The sequence below is a fragment of the Haliotis rubra genome, unplaced genomic scaffold (genome assembly GCF_003918875.1).
Source record: "Haliotis rubra isolate DU_JTF1 unplaced genomic scaffold, ASM391887v1 Scf1341, whole genome shotgun sequence".
Taxonomy (NCBI): Eukaryota; Metazoa; Mollusca; class Gastropoda; order Lepetellida; family Haliotidae; genus Haliotis; species Haliotis rubra.
The window spans coordinates 18,508-40,889 of record NW_025765272.1 but is presented as its reverse complement, the minus strand read 5'-3'; the positions used below and the strand labels follow the sequence as shown (position 1 = coordinate 40,889).

Genomic DNA, 22,382 nt, shown 5'->3' with positions numbered 1-22,382 from the left:
TAATCACCACACACAATACCTTCGCCTCCTTGGACTGCAGCCAGATGTTGAAGATGATGTCGTAGGCCGAGAATATCTCCCCTGAGAACTTCTCCTTGGTGATGGAGGAGTCCGGGGCCTTGTCAAGGTTGGCGATGTACTCCAGGATTGCTTCACTGAACCTGGACAAGGCTGGAATATACACCGGGACATGTGATGGTATACACCAACACTGATATCTCCCTACCACTGAACCTGGACAAGGCTGGAATATACACCGGGACATGTGATGGTATACACCAACACTGATATCTTCCTACCACTGAACCTGGACAAGGCTGGAATATACACCAGGACATGTGATGGTATACACCAACACTGATATCTCCCTACCATTGAAAACTGTGCAACAAACCAGTGGCGGTTAGAATCTGTTTTCAACCTGAATTCCCAAGGGTGCATACCCGTGAAGATCTGGCCTAGAACTGATCTACAGCAACTCATGTTTGTTATAAGAGGCGACTAACGGGATTGGATGGTCAGGCTCACCGACTTGGTTGAACATGTCATCGTATCCCATTTGTGTAGATCGATACTCATGATGTCAATCACTGGATTGTCTGCTCCAGACTCAATTTTTTACAGATTGCTGGAATATTGCTGAGATTTAAACAACAAACAAACAAAATATCTTTATTCCAGTTACATCATGGCAGCCATTTGGAGCAAGTGACATTGCCTCACCAACAAGCAGAATTTTTTGGAGACCAAACCAAAGTCAGCGATTCAAGTACAGCTCATAATCAGTAGCCATTTTGTCCTGGTGATATTACTTTTAGTGACTTTTCACATGCTCTACCAACCAATTCTTCCTCATCAACAGGGATTTCAGGATAAGATAACATTCATAACACTTACTAATATATAACACAGGCTCACAGGGAGCCTTATGATCAAAGGCAGCACAACTCAACATACACACCTGAACCCACTGGTTTTTGCTGATTCAATGTATTTTACTCAAAAGAAAGTAAAGACCACCCAACTGTTTCACATTTATGACAGTTGTTATGGTTAATTTTCCTTAGCTATAACCTGTGAAGATCAGGGTTATAATTGATCTTCAATAACCATGCTTGTCGTAAGAGGCGACTAACGGGATCGGGTGGTCAGGCTCGCTGACTTGGTTGACACATGTCATCGTATCCCATTTGCATAGATCAACACTAATGCTGTTGATCACTAGATGGTCTAGTTCAGACTTGATTATTTACAGACCGCCGCCATATAGCTGGAATATTGCTGAGTGCGGCAATCTGAACAACATACAAAGAAACAAACAAACAAAGTTATGGTAGTATGAAAGAATTAGGAGGTCCCTAACATCTACTGAGTAGTATATAACAACACTTTACCCATGTGAACAGGATCCCACCAAAGTTGCAGGCTCCTGCTGCTAAACTAACTTCAGAGATAAAGCATGAGTGCGTGAGTTTAGTTTTACACCACTTTTAGCAATATTCCAGCAATAGTTTGTCAGGGGACATCAGAAACGGGCTTCACATATTGTACCCATTCGGTGTGATGAGCGAACACTTTAACACCCGGTTACCCCACTACCCTTTTTAACCACTGTCAGTTACCCCACTCAGCGCCCGTTTATAAGCATTGACCATCAGGTTAATGTTACAATGGGCAGGTCCTCATGCGTGACAGAAGAATCAAGGTGTCCGTGACATGGTCAAGGGATGCAGGTGGAGTGTGACATGGTGCAGGTGGTGTGCAAGTGAAGGGTGACATGGTGCCAGTTCACTCCATGTGTACTTGCAAGCACAAACCTTTTGCACCACTTTGGATTTTCCACTGTCCAGGGTAACAAAAAACCTAGCTCTCTCATGTTACAAGCAGCACTGAACCCAACTCCCTCACTCACTCCAGAACAGGGCAACACTAACCTGAAGTGAAGACCCATCTCATGTTGTCGAACTTGATCATCCCCAGCATGGGCAGCATGGTGCCCAGCACGGCCGTCAGATGTGGCACCATGGCATACACTGGGCATCAAACAAATCACCATTACAACATAACCTCAAGGGACCAGTCATTAATATAAAAGTTAGTTAGCGAGTGCTAAAACAAACAATTGTTTTGTTGAACGTGTCCAGCAAGTTGGTAGAATCCGTCACCATGTCATACACTGGACATTAAATAGTCACCACTGTTACAACATCACCTCAAGGGACCAGTCATTATTATTAGTTAGGGAGGGCTAAAACAAACAATTGTTTTGTGGAAGGTCTCCAGCAAGGTGGTAGAATCCGTCACCATGTCATACACTTGACATTAAATAGTCACCACTGTTACAACATCACCTCAAGGGACCAGTCATTATTATTAGTTAGAGAAGGCTAAAACAAACAATGCTGTTTTGTGGAGGGTCCCCATCAAGTTAGTCAGATCTTGCATCTTGGCATATATGAGGTATCAAACAAAACACCATTGTAACTAAATCCTCTCAAGGGACCAGTCATTATCATAACGGAAAGTTGGTGTAGGGTCAGCAGGGCCAATCATTTGGGATTACACGTGACAATTTTCTCATGAGAATAGATAATGTTTTAGGCCAGAACAGCTGTATTGTTTATAGTTGTGGCTGGTTATTACATTGACAAACAAGTGTAGAAGTGAGCACAGCTCACATACCCCCGCTTCCCACTTTGGGACATGGAAATGACTGATATTGATATATATAATGTGACAAGGATCAGCAGCTCTCAAGACTTTCTCCTGGATTCCACTTTATATACATGTTAGATAATAGTTTTGCCATTAGCTGATTACATTAATAATTCATGGGAGGGGGGGGAGGGGGGAAAGAAATCAATTTTGTACACATGTATTAGGGGATCATCATTGATTTTGTACATGACATGCACTGACTGACTGACTGAGTTTAGTTTTACTTTATTCCAGTTATCCATGGTACATGACATGCAAGGGGGGTCACTTTTTTTAGTTACCATGGTTACATACACTATCATCATAACCATAATAAATGCTAATGATAACAACCACAGACACATAAGTCCAATATTACCAAGACTATGTGGACCGCCTCCGTGGTGTAGTGGTTAGAGCATCTGCCCGCGGAGAGCGGAAGGCTGCGGGTTCGATCCTCGACTGCATCATACCCAAAGCCTTTAAAATATGGTACTTGTAGGTCCCTGCCTCGCGCTCTGCATTAATGGGTACAACAAGGACTGGTCGGCTTGGAGTCAATGTGTCTGTGTGGGGTATTCATGCTTCACTGCGGCATGGTATCTCAGTGGGATAGCACCATAAAACCAGCTTAAGTCTGTGCTAGTACAAGCAGCCGTACATTCACATACACACGCATGCACGTCGTCATATGAGCGAAATAGTCTCAAGCACGATGTGACGTTAAACCCGATTTCACCTCACCTCACCAAGTCTTATGTATCATTTTCCCCTGTGGTAAGTTAAACAAATGTGCCGTAAACATACCATTAGCAGACGCCAAGTTGCCAATGGTCTGTACAACGAAAAAGTGTGGAATGACACCAGGCTGGAATCGGTCCAGAAGTTCCCCCCATCACCTCATCACAATATTTGGTTCCCAAAGCAACCAGAACGCCACTGGCTGCCGTCTGCCACTCAGGCTCTACTTCCTGTTAATAAGGGGACACAACAATCAAGAAAATGTAAACTGTAGCATCACAGGGGCTTGTAAGACCTTGGCCTTAACCTGCCCTGCACTTAAAAGAGCAAGGGAGCTCATTGGCTAAAAATAAAATATGTCCAATCAAATCGCAGACTCTTTTCAGTGCGGGGCAGGTTAAGGCCAAGGCGTCAATGGCGAACGGGCAAGGCACAATTCTGTTTGTGATGAATAAATGTACGCAAACTCATTATGACAGTGAGATGTCAGTGTCTCCGAAAGAATGGCGATGAGCGCGCTGACAGGCGCCATCAGTTCAGCATGTTTTGGTGAATGTCGTATGTGTATACTGTGAAATAAACAAGAAAATGGGTGAGTTACCGCTACAAATTCTGAGTAGGGATTTTGGCTCGGAATCGACCCTAGCTCCCAAGTACTGCTTCGATTTTTGTGCTATATGTCTCATTTTGTAGGTAAATCTATTGGCTTGAAATTGTGCTTACTTTAAATGTGATAAATACAGTGAGCAGTGTTGAATTCGCACTGAAACGAACTCGGTGTGTTGACCTCGTTACATCCCTTTCCGTAGTACTAAGACACCGTCAATGACAGTATATACCTTGAGGGCAGTTTTTAGCATTACAAGCCCCTGTGTAGCATGTTAACTTCTTTTACAGAGACACATTTTTTTTAATTTCCCTCCATCTTCACACAGTCCCTACTGTATTCTAGGATTTTGCATTAATGAAAATTTTGAAGAAACGTCTACTAGGTGCAGAAATTGGAAATGTGAACTATATAACCATGGAGTCAACTTTGAGTGCAGACTCTTTCAGTGTTGTCACAACCCCTAGTGTACAGTACACAACCCTGTGCACTTAAAAGAACCCACGAATCCATTGGTAAATGACCAGATGGTGGTCACATGAATACGTGCAAACACCTAGTTGCTGGTACAGCAACGTAATAAACTTGGACAAAGTACTGTGACTATGTGACCCAGTCCACTCAGCTGTGATTGGGTACCTCGTAAGGATGGGAAAGTCACATTAACTTGGTGCCTCTAGTGGCTGCAAGAGTTGTATGATCCCCAGGGAGTTGAGATTGTTAATACAATGTGCCGTTGAGAATGACATCCAATGATCGAGGAGAAAAAAACAGAGCCTTGAGCATGCACTAGTTGCGTGTATATATGCGCTATACAGTGAGACCCCAGATACCCAGACACATTCGTTTTTGTGTAAATCGTCCGGAAAACCAAATATCCGGATGTCTGGATTTCTGTCATCCAGGCTTTGGTGTTGAATCGGTAGCGAGCATACACTTCTGGTTTAAAATCACTTCCAAAACAGCATGGTCATTTTGATTTGCCAATTACAATTCACTCAGTGTCAGATAGGCCAACTAATCACCACCAATACTCTGCTGATTGGTCATTAATCCAGATTAGTAGACCTTGTCTCGTGTCAAGACACGTGGGACTCTTCACGCTTCTCTTCACAAGATCAAAGCTTAGTGCGGATAAGTGAGTAAATATTGTGTTGACTTAGCCAGGTTGGTTTGTAAAATTTACCGTTCAGAAACAGAAACCACATATCCATTATAGACAGTCACTTTTATAGCGTAAAGTGACCTTCACACGGCAAACTAAAGTTTAACAACACATGTCGAGTTTGAGTGTGAGAACATTCCAACAACTTGCCACCAACACCAATTTCATAGTTGTCAAACTGTTGTCGAGAAATAGGATCGGTCTCACCAACTTTTCCATCAAACTTTCGGCGTTGTCAAACTCAAGTTTGACATGTGAAGTTTTGTCAAACTCGTGTTGTTCAGAAACAACCAATCGCAGTCAACAAACTATTCATGTGATGTTTTGGTCTTCTAGTCAACACGACCTACAAAATGGCATCGCTCAAATGACATGAAAGTTTGACAACATGTGTTTGACGTGTGAAAACGCAAGTTTGACAACTTTTACAATTCTAATAACATGACTTGTCAAACTTTAGTTTGCTGTGTGAAGGCTGCTTAAGAGATCGGTTTTATATGAAAATTTACCGAGAGGCAAGGTTTCTTGATATCTAGAGTCCGGATACCAGGGGTCTCACTGTGTATATATATATAAATATCCTATAATAATAAAGAAAAGGTCCCTACCTTAGACTGTGTGAGTTCATCTGCAGCCTGGTGGATCAGGTCAACAGCCAGGTTGACATCAATGTTATCTAGGACCTCCTTCAGGATACGCTCCAGAGCGTTGAGTATCACAATACGGTGATCTGTTGACAGCTGAAATAGTAGAATCAGGGAAAGTACTTTTATGACATATCTTAGAGCTTAGATGCAACCAACAAAATAAACATAATTAAAACACAATTATCATTTATTCATGGCATATAACATACACTGCTGATTATGAAAAAACAAATAAACAAAATTATAAGCGTACAATTGAAAATCAAAAGTGCAATATTTTGTACTTGGGTTTACTACCCTCAAACGAAGCATCCGGGATACCGAACCCAGTCAGAGCGAGTGGGCGTGTACTTAAGTGTAACGAAGGCCGGGTCACTGGCTGGTTTATTTGCCGATCATTTCTGGTGTCCCCTGCCGTGATGTTGCTGGAATATTGCTAAAGCCATGTAAAAACCAAACTCAGCTCACTGCACATGCACTATGTATAGCATCTCGCTCACCACGAACCTATTGACTGCACCACTATTCACCCAGCACAGCAGTTGAAACCACTTTTAGTGGATTGTTTGAACTCTGATATCGCAGGATTTTTTTCATCGCATTATTTTTCAACTTTATAAGTTGATTTGCATGTTTGATAATTAGTTACGGTAAGTCCATACCGAAAGGTATCAGAATCTGCAAAGTTGTGTTTTGCGTTGCATGTAACCTTTAATGTGGGTTGTATGCTATACTACATCTGATATGCTTACAAGGTTTCATAAAATATTATCAAAACTTCCTGAGTATATCAGCGAAAATCCAACTCATTACTACATCAGGAAAGTAACAGTGAAAATATAAAAAAAATTCATCCGAATAGAAAAAGGTTCATCATTGGACTCATATGTTAACAAAACACAAAGAGAATCAGTTTGTGTGCTTTGCTCTGGAAAAAAAACCTACCTCATTTGAAACTTGTTGCTTTGGAAACACAAAAATAAATAATAACGATATTTGCTTGTTGCTTAACACAACACAAAGCTTGACAACACAAAGCTTAACACAACACAAAGCTTAACAACAACAAAGCTTAAAAGCAAAAACAACAAAGCAACACAACACAAAGCTTAACACACAAAGCTTAACAAACACAAGCTTAACAGCTCAGTCACATTCAGCAGTACTGAAGCTGTCTGGTTGCAGTCTGCCGCAAAGCCTGGACCAGACAATCCAGTGACTAATGCTATAAGCAAGGATGCACACTGTCGAGATATGCTGACAAGCTAACACTCAAGTCACTGAGCCTGACCATCCCATCCCAAGGTGCATGGGTTGCTGGGGACCAATTCGAACCCAGAAATCCTTGGGAAATAGCTATAATAAATCTGCTCCTTGAGCTATTGCTTGTGTTGGGATGCTACTAACAGGATTGGGTGGTAGGGCTCACTGACTTAGTTAAAGCAAGTGTCATATGGTGCTATCTTAGAGCGAGGTTCAATCACTGGACTGTCTGGTCTTGATTAGTGCATTTACAGACCACCAACGTATAGACTGAATACTGAGGGGTGTGACAGTAGACAACACACAACCACAAACAATCAAATGAACATTATAACGCAAACAGGACTTCCTCAGTCAAGAATGTATGTCTTTGCTTGTTTGCTTATTGTCTAACACCACACACATATTTCAGCTCTATGATGTGGTTTGTAAATAATCGAGTCTGGACCAGAAAATCCAGTGATTTACACCATGAGGATCGATTTATGCAATTGGGATGTGAAAACATGTGTCAACAAAGTTCCGTTAGTATCCTCATAGGACAAGCATGGGTTACTGAAGATCAGCTCTAACCCGGATCGTCACGGGATCAAAAAAGAATGCCAGGTTACTGAAGCCTTACCTTATTGTGTTTTTTAAGATATGTATAACATGAGCTCAGAACCAGAGACGGTTTCTTCTTGCCGAGGTCATACAGCGAGTTGGAGATGATCTCTCGAGCCTCCTCATTCCGGTCATGTGCAGCATCAATCAGTGCCATTGTAATCTCTACCAAAATAGTGGAACACAAGGAGTCATTAAGGATTAAGGAGTTTTAGATACATGGACATAAGTCAGAGTAATAAAGCCAAGACTCTGGAGGTCATTTTCTGATTTCTGATTTTCTCCATAAAACACAAAGGTTTTACCGGGGAAAATCAGAACAGATGTAAGAGGAACAGAATTTTAAAGTTGATTCATGCAAAACCAGCTGTGTGTAGAGAGCACAACCTTCTTCAGAGCATCAGGCTTATAAACATCCTCACACCAAGTTTGTGATATGTCATTATCAAATCAAATTATTAACCAGTGATTATATAATTAAATTACTGACACGTCACTATCAAAGAATGTCACTGGAACTTCATTATCAAACCAAGTTAGTGGCATGTGGTATTTTGAAACCAGGAAACACATGTCACTATCAAACCAAGTTAGTGATGTGTCATTTTAAAACTAAGATAACACATATTATCAAACCAAGTAAGTGACATGTGTCATTTTGAAACCAAGATAACACATATCATTATCAAACCAAGTTAGTGGCATGTGTCATTTTGAAACCAAGAAACACATGTCACTATCAAACCCAGTTAGTGATGTGTCATTTTAAAACCAAGATAACACATATTATCAAACCAAGTTAGTGACATGTGTCATTTGGAAACCAAGATAACACATATCATTATCAAACCAAGTTAGTGGCATGTGTCATTTTGAAACCAAGAAACACATGTCACTATCAAACTATCAAGTTAGTGATGTGTCATTTTAAAACCAAGATAACACATATCATTATCAAAACCAAGTTGACATGTGTCATTTTTTGAAACCAAGATAACACATATCATTATCAAACCAAGTTAGTGGCATGTGTCATTTTGAAACCAAGAAACACATGTCACTATCAAACCAAGTTAGTGATGTGTCATTTTGAAACCAAGATAACACATATCATTATCAAACCAAGTTAGTGACATGTGTCATTTTGAAACCAAGATAACACATATCATTATCAAACCAAGTTAGTGGCATGTGTCATTTTGAAACCAAGAAACACATGTCACTATCAAACCAAGTTAGTGATGTGTCATTTTAAAACCAAGATAACACATATCATTATCAAACCAAGTTAGTGGCATGTGTCATTTGGAAACCAAGATAACACATATCATTATCAAACCAAGTTAGTGGCATGTGTCATTTTGAAACCAAGAAACACATGTCACTATCAAACCAAGTTAGTGATGTGTCATTTTAAAACCAAGATAACACATATCATTATCAAACCAAGTTAGTCATGTGTCATTTTGAAACCAAGATAACACATATCATTATCAAACCAAGTTAGTGGCATGTGTCATTTTGAAACCAAGAAACACATGTCACTATCAAACCAAGTTAGTGGCATGTGTCATTTGGAAACCAAGATAACACATATCATTATCAAACCAAGTTAGTGGCATGTGTCATTTGGAAACCAAGATAACACATATCATTATCAAACCAAGTTAGTGGCATGTGTCATTTGGAAACCAACATAAAAACATGCCATTATCAAACCAAGTTGTTGATGTGTCAATTTGAAACCATGTTAATGACATGTGTCATTATCAAACCAAATATGTGACATGTCATTATCAAACCAAATATGTGACATGTGCCATTATCACACCATGTTTTCAGTGACGTCTTTATCAACCAAATATGTGACATGTGTCATAATCAAACCAAGTTTGTGATATGTCATTGAGAAACCAAGATAGTGACACATCATATTTAATCTACAGACAAATTTCTTACATATTCTTTGACCCTTACTCATTGTAAAATCGATATATGCACACTGTTTCAATTTATAGCCTTTGACCAGATCAGTGGAAATGAAACATCCAAATTCAGTTAGCTTACTTCTATTTTTCATTTACAATAATTAAAAACAAGCAGCCCTGAAGCTGAAGCAATGAAATGTAATCTGAGAAAGATAAAGTACTCAGTTCCTCAAACCAGATAGTGTGAGTGGTTAAAAACAACTTCCTTATGATAAGGTCATATCAAGATATTGTGTGTCATTCACTGGAGTCATTAGCTCAGTATCAGTAGACTCATGGTTACCTTCATAAAACGAGTGACAATCGTAACCATGGTAACTAATGAGAGATGGATGCAAAATTTGTCACAATTTTCAAATTGAAAATATTGCATCTGTGCCATGGCATGCAAATTAAAGGCACAATGTCACACATTTGACAATATTTTGGTCGCATGCGGTGATGTCAGTGTTTGCCGAACTGGTTTCAATCACAAGTTGTGCATAGGGACATAACTCTATGGGGTTCGCTTGAAATAATGCTCAGCAAGTGGAGTGAGTGAGTGAGTTTACTTTTACACCACACTCAGCAATATTCCAGCTATATGGCGCCAGTCTGTAAATAATCCAGTCTGGAACAGACAATTCAGTGATCAACAGCAAGAGCATCGATCTACACAATTTGGAACCGATGACATGTTCCAACCAAGTCAGCAAGCCTGACCACCTGATCCCGTTAGTCGCCTCTTACGACAAGCATGGGTTACTGAAGATTCATTCTAACCCAGACCTTCACTGGTCCTCAGCTAGTGGAGGGTGTGAGAGTCGATTTAATGCAACGTTGCATTAATTCATTCATATTTTTTAATTTAATATTGTAATCTATATACATAATTTGGGGGGAATAAATTATATGGTAGCTTCCCTGAGAGCTGATAGTCATGGGTGGGTTACACCAAACTGCGACTTGTCTGAGACCACACGAGACCTCACTGCGATTATCAATCGCAACGGTCGCATAGTTTTTGGCTACCAATTTTAACTTTCCGTTTACACCGAATACGGTGTGCGACCTGTCTACGACCAAAACATTCTTTATTTTCATTTTTATGGCGACTTCACTGAGACTGATGCGATCAGTCTTATAGATCGCAACTGGGTCGCAGTGGTCGTCCCCCCTAGCGCGAGCATACTGGCGACCTTTCGGGAGAGCTTGTGCCGAGTGACGCCGACCTGGTTGAGACCACAGAGACAACATCTGCGACTGACTTGCGACTGGAGTACGAGCATTAAGACAATGTCTGCAATCAAGTGCAATCGAGTTGCGATCAGTGTGACTCCATGCGACTTCATTGTGACTCAAGTAGGACAATGAGGACCTTTTTCAGGATCTATGCGACTCACAAAGTCCCCATTGGAGAGTGGGCTGCAAAACTCATATAAAAAGGCGACCGCGAACGGCACTCATCCGGCAGCGATCTCGTCATTCTTTGCCTGACCAGCACAGTGACAACATACATAGATGATGGACATTGAAATGGTATTGGCCCTTGCCCTGCAAGCTGAAGCAGAAGCACAATTGAACGACTACACCTTGGCATTAATCAGAGAACATAATAATAAAAGAGGAAGAAGGCGAAGATGTGAGTTTTGTGTCCGAAACTGGCTCAGAGAGAATAGGGCCCAACATCACAGAAGAAGGAACCAATTACAGACCCTCTTTGCAAGCAGGGTTGAAACTCTCACTGACATTGAGACACTTAGCCACTGGTGGCCTAAAGCTACAGGGTCATCAAGTCATCCATACAACATATGGTATCCCAAGTTTGTTGGGCTATCGTGGAGGCCTACAGAGACAAGGTATTCAAGACTCGTTCTATGCCAGAAGAGTGGTAGGAAATAGCCAGACAATTCGAACTTCGATGGCAAGTGCCTCATGCCATAGGGACCCAAGATGGAAAGCACATCAAAATCCGGGCACCTACACAGAGTGGAAGCGACTCCTGGTGTGTCTATACAACTTGCTACTCCATTGTTCTCCTGGCGCTTGTGGACCACAACTACAAATTCTTGTGGGTGGATACTGGAGGTCTTGGACACTAGTCAGATGCCCAAATCTTTAATGCATCTGATCTGAAACATCACTTGGACACTTGTACACTTTGTATCACCCCTTCTGAGCCTATTGAGCAAGAATTTAGCCTTAAGAACATATCTAATGACACCATGGGCCAAGAGGAACATGACATAGGAAGAATTGATATACAACTACTGCATATCCAGAGGAGGACAAGTGGTCGAGAATGCTTTCAGTATCCTGGCTAACAGATGACTGTGTTGCATCAAGGCCCGAAAAATTGCTGTACAGTACTTCACAACCTCTTGAGGTCCAGGTACCCAGACATAATGAACGCAGAGGGTGACCATGAGGGTGAAAATCAAAGACTCATCTTAGGTGGATGGAGACAAAGGGTACAACTGGATGAAGACAAAACATTCCTCCTGAGCCTCCAAACCGTGACCATAAAGCTGCGAGGTCTCAGAGGCTTTACCTTCAAGAATACTTCAACGATGAAGCCCGAGGAGCAGTTCATTGGCAGGACAGAATGGTGACCCTCAAACCCACACCTCAGGACCAGTATTTGTGAATAACTTTTGGGACGAGCAGTGTGCTAGATGGACATCTATATGTGTACATGTCTATGTTTGTGTGGGGTGTGAGACACGTACATTTATGTACTGTTATAACATTCATTATTACTTTCATTGTTATTAATAAACAGACCGCCTCCACGGGGTAGTGGTTAGAGCGTCTGCCCGGAGCGCGGAAGGTCGTGGGTTCGATCCCCGACCGCATCATACCAAAAGACGTTAAAATATGGTACTTGTTGGTCCCTGCCTGGCACTCGGCATTAATGGGTACAACAAGGACTGGTCGGCTCGGAGTCAGTATAATGTGTCTGAGTGGGGTATTCATGCTTCACTGCGGCATGGTATCTCAGTGGGCTAGCACCATAAAACCAGCTTCAGTCTGGGCTAGTACAAGCAGCCGCACATACACATACACATGCATGCACGTCATTATATGAGCGAAATATTCTCAAGCACGACGTTAAACCCAATTTCACCTCACCTCATTAATAAACATGTCAGACTGTATATGTTTGTTATTCTTTTGTTTATGCCGCTCTGAGTGTGTCAAGTTGGGTTTAGCAACATGGTTTGGGGTTCCTAACCCCAAGTAATCTACTAAGAGAAAGAAGTAAAGGAACATAATTGTTGTATATACTATCCCAATCTGAAGTACAGTAACAATACCACACTCGTAAAGAAGGGGGGATTGTTTCCCTACTTGTTTCTCTCAGTATATCAATGTTATAGGGTATATGGTGTTAGGGGTTTCTTCAACCACGTATAAACAACGTCTCAACAACACATGGTTAGGGCTCGCTTACCTCAAGTAATATACTGAGAGAAAGAAATAAAGGAACGCAAAAACAATGCGATCTCATTGCGAGGGAAAGCAAGTTCATGACGACTGACATACGACCAAATTACGAGTCCATTGAGACATTTGCGATCAGGTTACGACTGATTTTGCGATTTTGAATGGAAGGTACGTGAAGTCCGAAAATATACATAATCAACGAAAATATATGTTTTAGTCTATATATCCGAATTTTAATTAACTTTCTTCAAATTTCGTAGAATTTCTAGTACAATCATATTGGCATAGTTTGAGGCTAAAATTCGTAGTGACTACGACAAAATCGTAGAGGTTGGCATCTCTGCTTTAACCACTTGCCCCTAAACAGACACAAATACTTTAATATTACCAGTAAGCGTACGATGCTTGTACACAATTATTTCCAATATTTGCACATGCCCATTTTAGGAATTCTAAACGCTGATTGGTGAATTTAAGCTACTACATCACAGTGCTTCATTGTTAGGGAAAGTATGATATCTATTATTCATGACATCAGAAATTGATTACGTTGCATCCTCTAAACAATATGCTGCAATCAACAGTCAAAGGCATAACATGTACACGAGATGGCCTATTCTTGGCCACCATATAGCTGGAATATTGCTGAGTGCGGCGTAAAACTCAACTCACTCACTCACCTATTGTTGCATGTGAGACGGTAGCACACTCAGTGCAGATAATCTGTAAGGTTGACAATTCATATGTGTTTTCTTCACTTTCTCTCTTAAAATGTTAATGTGTACTACATAAAATAATCTTCACAAAAGTCGAAATTATGGATTATCCGTCCCTAGTGAATGAATGTGATTACTGCTCTCGTGATTAACATGAGGCTACATGTACATGTCCAATTTATCCAATGTGCAGATGTTCTGTGGGGTGTTACCATGGTTACTGATAAGGAAACTGGAGACATCAGTTTCTCAGTTTATTTCATAAACAATACCAGCTTGTTTAGGTGCTAAAGTTTGTAGTTCAACTCATCGTTGGAAAGTGAAACCAGCGTTACTAAGCAACAAGACAGGGTAGGTATGAAATCCTGCATAACATAATTTCCAAAATATATATGTGCATATCTGTCGAATTTAGTTTACGTATATTAAAGATTACTAATTGAAGTGGGAAAATACGTAAAATAGCAGCTTCAGGTAGTTTTACATGAAACATCTCTGTATTACTGATTTTGATTTCAAACAAGTTACTACTAGAAAAACTTAAGAGTACATTTAGAGTACTGAATGGAATTTAATGGAGTGTGGCTACGACAAGACAAACAAGTGATACTAGTAAGCAGTTCATTCACTATTCGTACAATTTGAATACTGGACCGTTTACAAGTTGTTGAAGCACAGTCTTGTGTCTGAAACAAACTTGTAATTTGTTTCTGTGCCGCCATGTTTACATACACATGCACAATTTTGATCAATCAAATCTAACCGAGATGATTGGGTGTGGTATGCGGTTTCCTTAGCAATCAGGATTCCCAAAACACAATGTTTGCTACGTGTCGCTATCACGTAAATGAAATACAGGACACTGCTTGAAATCAGATTGACATGTTTTATATAAATATGTCTGCAAATGATTCTAAGACCGTACACCATTGCTGTGGTGCGTATCTCCTACGTTTTCTAAATTATTTCCTACCGTATCTTGCATATTTTTTATCCGTACATACGCCGATAAGGTCCTTATCTGGGGCCCTTACAATGAACCATTTGACCCTCTCCATTCATTTCCATAATCTCTTAGTCATGACTATTTGGCAGGGAGTGGAGTCATCCCACAGATGACATCCTTACCATGTCAGTTTGTGATGGGGTTAACCTCTTTGGTCATATGGACAAGGCATCCAACTTCGGATCAAAAGTCCATGGTTTGAATCCCAGTACGGGACTCAGCAATTTCATGGTCGCTACTATTAGACAAATTTAATTACACATAATGGCAGTGTTTGTGTAGCTCATTTGAATAACAGTTAACTGTCAGTCTAACAATCCCAAGGTTGCATGTTCATGTCCAAGAGATTCTCATAAAACTGGTTGCTTGTCTTAGTATGAGGTGAGCTACAGCAAATATCACCCTCAGGTTCAGGAGAGATTGTTTTGATTGATTCTAAAAGTGCACCCAACAAAATCAGCAAGATTAGGAAATAAAATCTGGGATTTTATTTTGGCTGATAGATATATACCCCAGTGGAGTAAACGTGCTTCTAACCACTTTAGGTGAACGACGTGCAATGACAGTAGCCATAAGACAATCCTACATGTATCAGTGTTGGATGTTTCTCTGCAAGTGCCCGCACCTCGCTACCACTTACCGTCCACCTGGCCCCCGGTCCCCCTGACAGCGTCTCCCTCCGGCCCAGGCATGATCATCTAATTGACACCCACCAAACTGTGCAAATGTCTCTCCGCTCCTATAATAATTGTAGCTGTAACTTAAAGTCTTGTGCCTCCTACAAACTGAAATCATGTGACATGACGGTAAGCGGAAGTGAGAGGCTGTTTATGGAAGGGAGCTAACTCTAATGACGTTATCGATTCTGCAGAATTCGAGTTTTAAGCTTAACACGCGTACGCTGAGTTCAAATCTCGCTTGGTGAATCAATTTTGATAGTTTGCGACTATCAAGAGATATATTCGTATCTTTGCACACAAAATAACAAACAGGAGAAATAATCGAATACTTTGATAAATTTGAGAGGCCTAAATGAACAAATTTGCCCGTCATCTCCACGATAGGTGAGGTGAGGTGAAATTAGGTTTAACGTCGAGCTTGAGAATACTTCGTTCATATGACGACGTGCATGCGTGTGTATGTGTATGTGCGGCTGCTTGTACTAGCCCAGACTGAAGCTGGTTTTATAGTGCTAGCTAGCCCACTGAGATACCATGCCGCAGTGAAGCATGAATACCCCACTCAGACACATTATACTGACTCCGAGCCGACCAGTCCTTGTTGTACCCATTCATGCCGAGCGCCAGGCAGGGACCAACAAGTACCATATTTTAACGTCTTTTGGTATGACGCGGTCGGGGATCGAAACAGCGACCTTCCGCACTTCCACGATAGATATTAAGGGAAGGATTCTACGGACCGGGCCAAGAAGGGCCAAACTATTATTGCCTAATAACTCAGTTCCGATGTAGTTCTCATAAAGTAAATATAGAAAATAAATTACAAGAAAAAAGGCAGGTAAGAATTTGTATAGTATGTATTTATGGACATATGTAGAAAACGAGTAGCACCTACTCTATATGCCATATGCTCCAAGCTTGCAGAAGACGTCCTGTATAGCTCTATAATATCCCACCTAGACTCTCATGATATATTATCTGATACACAGCATGGTTTTAGGAGCCGTCGCTCTTGTGAAACCCAGTTGGTCCAGACCATCCATCAGTTCGTTCAGAGTGTAGACCATGGGCAGCAGTTGGACATGATACTGCTTGACTTCTCAAAAGCCTTCGATAAAGTTCCGCATCAACGCCTACTTCTTAAGCTACACCACTACGGCATACGTGGCAACATATTATTAATATAATATAATAATAATAATATGGAAATTTATATAGCGCTAAATCCAACCACTAAGTGGGTGCTCAAAGCGCTTCAAATAATAATAATGTTTGAATAGAGTTAATAGTGCAATAGAAAGAGTTGCGTTTTAAGATGTGATTTGAACGCAGCAAAAGATTGGGACAGTTTTAAGGCGAGGGGCAGTTCATTCCACAGCGATGGAGCACAAACACTGAAAGAACGCTTTCCATAAGAGGCCAGTCTATAAGAAGGAGTTTTCAAAAAGAATCTGCTTTCAGATCGCAGGTGTCTGGATGGTTTGTAGGGGGTTAGCAGTTCACTTAGATATTCTGGTGACATGCCTTTTAGACTCTTGTATGTGATACAGGTACTTTAAACACTATCATCGCCTCAACCGGAAGTCCAGTGTAATGAATTCAGTATCGGGGTAATGTGAGAGTACTTTGGGGCACGTGTAACGATTCTTGCCGCTACATTTTGGACCTTTTGAAGTCTCCTCAGAGATTCTTTACTGATGCCTAGAAGTAAACTGTTCGCATAGTCCAACCTCGAGAGTACCAAACACTGTACTAATGTCTTGGCTGCATCAAGTGATATCAGATGATGAATCAGACTGATACATCTGAGATGATAAAAACAGGTCTTGCACAAATTGTCAACTTGATAATCCATGGACAACTCGGAGTCAAAATAGACACCAAGGTTTTTTTACCCGGGGTGAGAAGTCTACAACAGAGTTGCCAATCACAAGTTTTAAGTTCTTGTCAGTTGACATCTGAAGCTGTTTCTTAGAGCCTACCAACATAGCCTCAGTTTTTCCATCATTAAGTTTCAGTTTGCTACATGTCATCCAAGATTTTATCTCTGATGCACATACACTTGTTTTCTGAAGAGATTCAGCAACTTGTGAAACTTCAAAACTATCCAGGACCTGAGTATCATCAACATATGATTGGTGACCGAGATCATGCCGTTTTATGATTTCACCAAGTTGGTTCGTATATATCACAAAGAGTAACGGACCCAGAACCGATCCCTGTGGTACTCCACATGTAAGATTGGCACAGCAAGATTGTTTGTCTCCTATGATAACATGCTGACTTCGGCCGTCAAGATAAGATTGGATCCAGGTAAGAGGAACACCAAGAATGTTCATCTCATCCTTCACTCGTTGGAGAAGCTGTTGATGATCCACTGTGTCAAACGCCGCTGAGAGATCCAATAATGTAAGAGACGTCATTATGGCCCTTGTCAACCTTGGTCCTCAGTTCATTCAGTACCCACAATAATGCTGTCTCGGTACTGTGATTGGTGCGATAAGCAGATTGAAAGTCATTCAGCAGTTTATTGTTCACCAGATGTTCTCTCAACCTTACATGTGCTGCCTTCTCCAAAACCTTTGAAAGAAAAGTAAGATTAGATACAGGTCTATAATTACTTAATGAATTAATGATCCAGGTTGTTCGTCTTTATAAGAGGTCTGATAACTGCCTTCTTGAGGACGTCCGGGAAAACACCTGAAGACAAGCTAGGATTTATTATGTTAGTAATGGCCGGCAGCAAGATGTCAAAATGATCGAAAGGCAGTTTGTAGGAAGTGGGTCCAACAGGCATGTGGTCCTCTTTGAACACTTAAGCAGCTTCTCAACTTCCTCTTGGGTGAATGCTTGAAATTGTACAAGATGCTCAATTTCACGAGAGCTATCACTTGATGTCTTGGGAGGCAGATCATCATGTTTGAAACCATCCTTGACCTTTGCGATTTTATCCTCAAAATAGCCTGAGAAAGAGTCAGCAAGAGTCTTCTTGCAAGTATGATCCGTTAACTTAGAATCCTCTTCTCTACCAAGAAGTTGCTTCATATTGCGATGGACCGAAGACTTCTTGAAGAACAGGAAATAAACAGTTGTTCTTGATGGGATGTCATCCTCTGAAGCTGACGTAATATCTGGTGTACCACAGGGTACGGTCATTGGCCCTCTACTCTTTCTAATCTATATCAACGATCTATCTAACTTAGTTGACTCCTAAGTACTGCTTTTCTCCGACGATTGCATTATATTCAGAAATATACACAACTCCTCAGACAGTCTCGAACTGCAGAGGGACTTGGATAACCTTCAGTCGTGGGAACAAACATGGCAAATGGCATTTAATCCATCAAAATGCGTAACCATGCACATCTCCAAGAAAAGGAAAACACTACGTCACTCTTACAACTTTTATGGATTGGACTTACTGTGTCACTTCTATGTTGCAACATCTTGGATGGGAAACCCTACAACTTAAGAGAGCTCGGGCCAGAGCCATCTTCTTTTATAAGGTTATAAACAACACCATTGCTGCCGATCTTCACAAATGTAGCCATGGAGTTGACTATCGCACAAGAGGATCATCTAATAACAACATTGCACAATTAAGGGGGGATATTAGAGCTCTTCCTACAAAGCTTCCTCCCTAGGACAATCATTATGTGGAACAGCATACCACCAACTATCAGACTATCACCAACCTTATCTTCGCTCCAGACATCGTTCAGGGCTGAACACGTCTCAGACACATTATGCTGACTCCGAGCCGACCAGTCTTGTTGTAGCCATTAATGCCGAGCGCCAGGCAGGGACCAACAAGTATCATATTTTAACGTCTTTTGGTATGACACGGTCGGGGATCGAACCCGCGACCTTCCGCTCTCCGGAGAGGCAAAATGACAGTCACGGGAGTGCACAAGATATCATCGAAATACTCGGGACAGTTGTATCTCTCCCAATTTAGCACTTGGGGCATGGGGTATATATTCACATGTATTGCCTTTCGTTTGTTTTCTTCTTACTACAGGGGCGGTGGGGTAGCCTAGTGGTTAAAGCGTTGGCTCGTCACGCCGAAGACCCGGGTTCGAATCCCCAGATGGGTACAATGTGTTAAGCCCATTTCTGGTGTCCCCCCGCCGTGATGTTGCTGGAATATTGCTAAAAGCGGCATAAAACCAAACTCAGTCAGTCAGTCAGTCAGTCTTCTTATTACAATTAAGAAGAAGGACCATGAGCTGTGTATAAGCCGATGTGCTGGTGCTGGCATCAATTAAATAATTAAATGTTGGCGAATTATAAATGAATCATGTTTTTGGTTTACACAAATATGCATTTATTGTAAACAGTGTATGAAATTAGCCAAAAATTCAGCCAGACATCAGGGCTGGTAACTTCAAAATGTTACCAGCCCAAAATGGATTTAACCAGACCAAATATGGTGAATTTACTCCGATGTATGGAACATCTACAAATTTCACCAGACCATCGGGCTGGCAAGCTGTAAATTTAGACCGTCCATCATAAATCTAGACCGTCTTGGGCGGCCGGCCCATCGGGCCTTATTTCATACACTGCATTGTAAATATGTAAAATAGATATGTGTAGTTTTCATTTTGACCAAAGACGATTGATGTAAATGTCCTCTTCAACACTCACATGAAAGTCAATATATACCACACACACAAATACACTTCACAATTTCGAGTTCTGTGGGAAAGTTCCTGCTTTATTATCCCACCCACTATCATGTTAGGCAATTTGCCAAAGCAAAAGTGCTGAAAATGATCTTTCAAACTTGGCTAAATCGTAAATGTGGCCCATTAATGACATGTTACGCCATTCACAGCGCGTTATTTAGTGTATGTTTTAAATGTAAAAATCGGATAATTGATCGGACGACGTCCCCTCTGACCAGCCGCCCGCAGCCTCCTTCTGATGGTGCTCCCACTCTCCATTGTAGCTCAGTGATCAACAGCATGAGCATCAAACTAATCAGTTGGGATACGGCATAAGCAGTTGGGATACGGCATAAGCAGTTGGGATACGACATAAGCAGTTGGGAGACGACATAAGCAGTTGGGAGACGACATAAGCAGTTGGGAGACGACATAAGCAGTTGGGATACGACATAAGCAGTTGGGAGACGACATAAGCAGTTGGGATACGACATAAGCAGTTGGGAGACGACATAAGCAGTTGGGATACGACATAAGCAGTTGGGAGACGACATAAGCAGTTGGGAAACGACATAAGCAGTTGGGATACGACATAAGCAGTTGGGATACATGTGTCAACAAGGTCAACGAACATGAACATCCGTTATTCCTCTCTTACAACAAGCACGGGTTGCTGAGGACTAAATCTACCCGAATCTTCACAGGTAGGGATTAGTGCTATAAACGTGCATTGGTGTATGCTTGGGTATATCGCCTGTTTGGACCAAAATGTTAAAAATTACCCCTTGGATTCAGGTGGTGCTTAACTGATGGTCATGTCTATAAATCTCTTCCAATCTTGCATTAAAATAATTTATATTTTAATATCGAGTATATATTTTTATTTCACATACATTTTCAGCTCATTGAAACTTTGAAAGTGAAATATAGGGGCAGTGGGGTAGCCTAGTGGTTAAAGTGTTCGCTCATCATAGTGGAGACCTGGGTTTGATTCCCCACATGGGTACAATGTGTGAAGCCCAAATCTGGTGTCCCCCTGTGATATTGCAGGAATATTCACTCACTCACTGAAACTGAAATATGTCCTCAAGGAACACTTTGTCCTAATGGCCTGTAATGGCATTATTGTGTGGTTGGATGGTCCTTGAATCATCTTAACCCAACACCATGGGAAGTTCCTCATGCTATTAACCATTAATGTGTATGGTGTATATTCAGTTATTACCACTTGACTGTGGTATATGCAATAAAGGTATTTCTGATTGTGGAGTTCAACAACATTTACGCATCTTAAGAAATATATTCATCCAAGTAACTGCTACATTAAACATTCATGCCAGAGATTAGACTTTTGAATATTTTGATTGAGAGTAAATGAGTGAGTGAGTGAGTTTAGTTTTACACTGCACTCAGCAATATTCCAGCTATATGGTGGCACAGTGAATAATTGAGTCTGGACCAGACAATCCAATGATCAACAGCATGAGCATCGATCTACGCAATTGGGATACAATGACGTGTGAACAAAGTCAGCATGCCTGACCACCCGATCCCAGTTAGTCACCTCTTACCACAAGGATGGGTTACTGAATACCAATTCTAACCTGGATCTTCATGGGTTTGAGAGTAAATGAAATTCAAGACATTTTCATCTGAAATGAAAAATACTTCCTCTCCATTTTCTGAAAATAAAACTTCCTGGTTTCTCTTTACACTTTGTATTTTATTACATTCCAATCAGAACATGGACGGAGAAGGTACAAACAGGATACAGACCGGATACAAACAAGCAGTTCAAACATAACAAATGATACAGTAATACAAACTCAACTTTATTTTATCACAGAATGCTTTGGTTAGGTGAATAAATGGCTGTAAGATACACCATGTCATGATTAAAGGGGTTGGTCAAAGCCCTGTTTCAGTTTGAAATATTACAATTGTTAAAAAACTATGCCATACTATTGCAATACACACAAACACAACAACCCAAAATATATGTGTGATAGTATGTGATAAAATATTGGGGAGTGTGGTAAAGATTGGGTTGCAGGGTAGGATCAGTGACATATTAACAGTGAGTTACTAACATGTTCCCCAAGCTGATGTGACAAAACACAATATCTGACTTGACCAAGAACATAACTCGCTCCCTGGCCCTGATGATGTTTTT

At 41.0% G+C, this 22,382-nt stretch overlaps 1 protein-coding gene across 1 annotated transcript in view; it reads right to left on the bottom strand.

The window, feature by feature from the left end:
- The window catches only part of LOC124267866 (maestro heat-like repeat-containing protein family member 1), a 67,585-nt gene extending 51,905 nt beyond the window's left edge, over window positions 1-15,680 (bottom strand). The window contains 7 exon segments of the mRNA XM_046702854.1: window positions 20-171; window positions 1,935-2,033; window positions 3,505-3,589; window positions 3,591-3,668; window positions 5,819-5,950; window positions 7,743-7,888; window positions 15,500-15,680. Of these exon segments, the coding sequence (XP_046558810.1) occupies window positions 20-171; window positions 1,935-2,033; window positions 3,505-3,589; window positions 3,591-3,668; window positions 5,819-5,950; window positions 7,743-7,888; window positions 15,500-15,557 (750 nt within the window). The 5' untranslated portion in view covers window positions 15,558-15,680.
- Window positions 15,681-22,382: the final 6,702 nt, after the last annotated feature.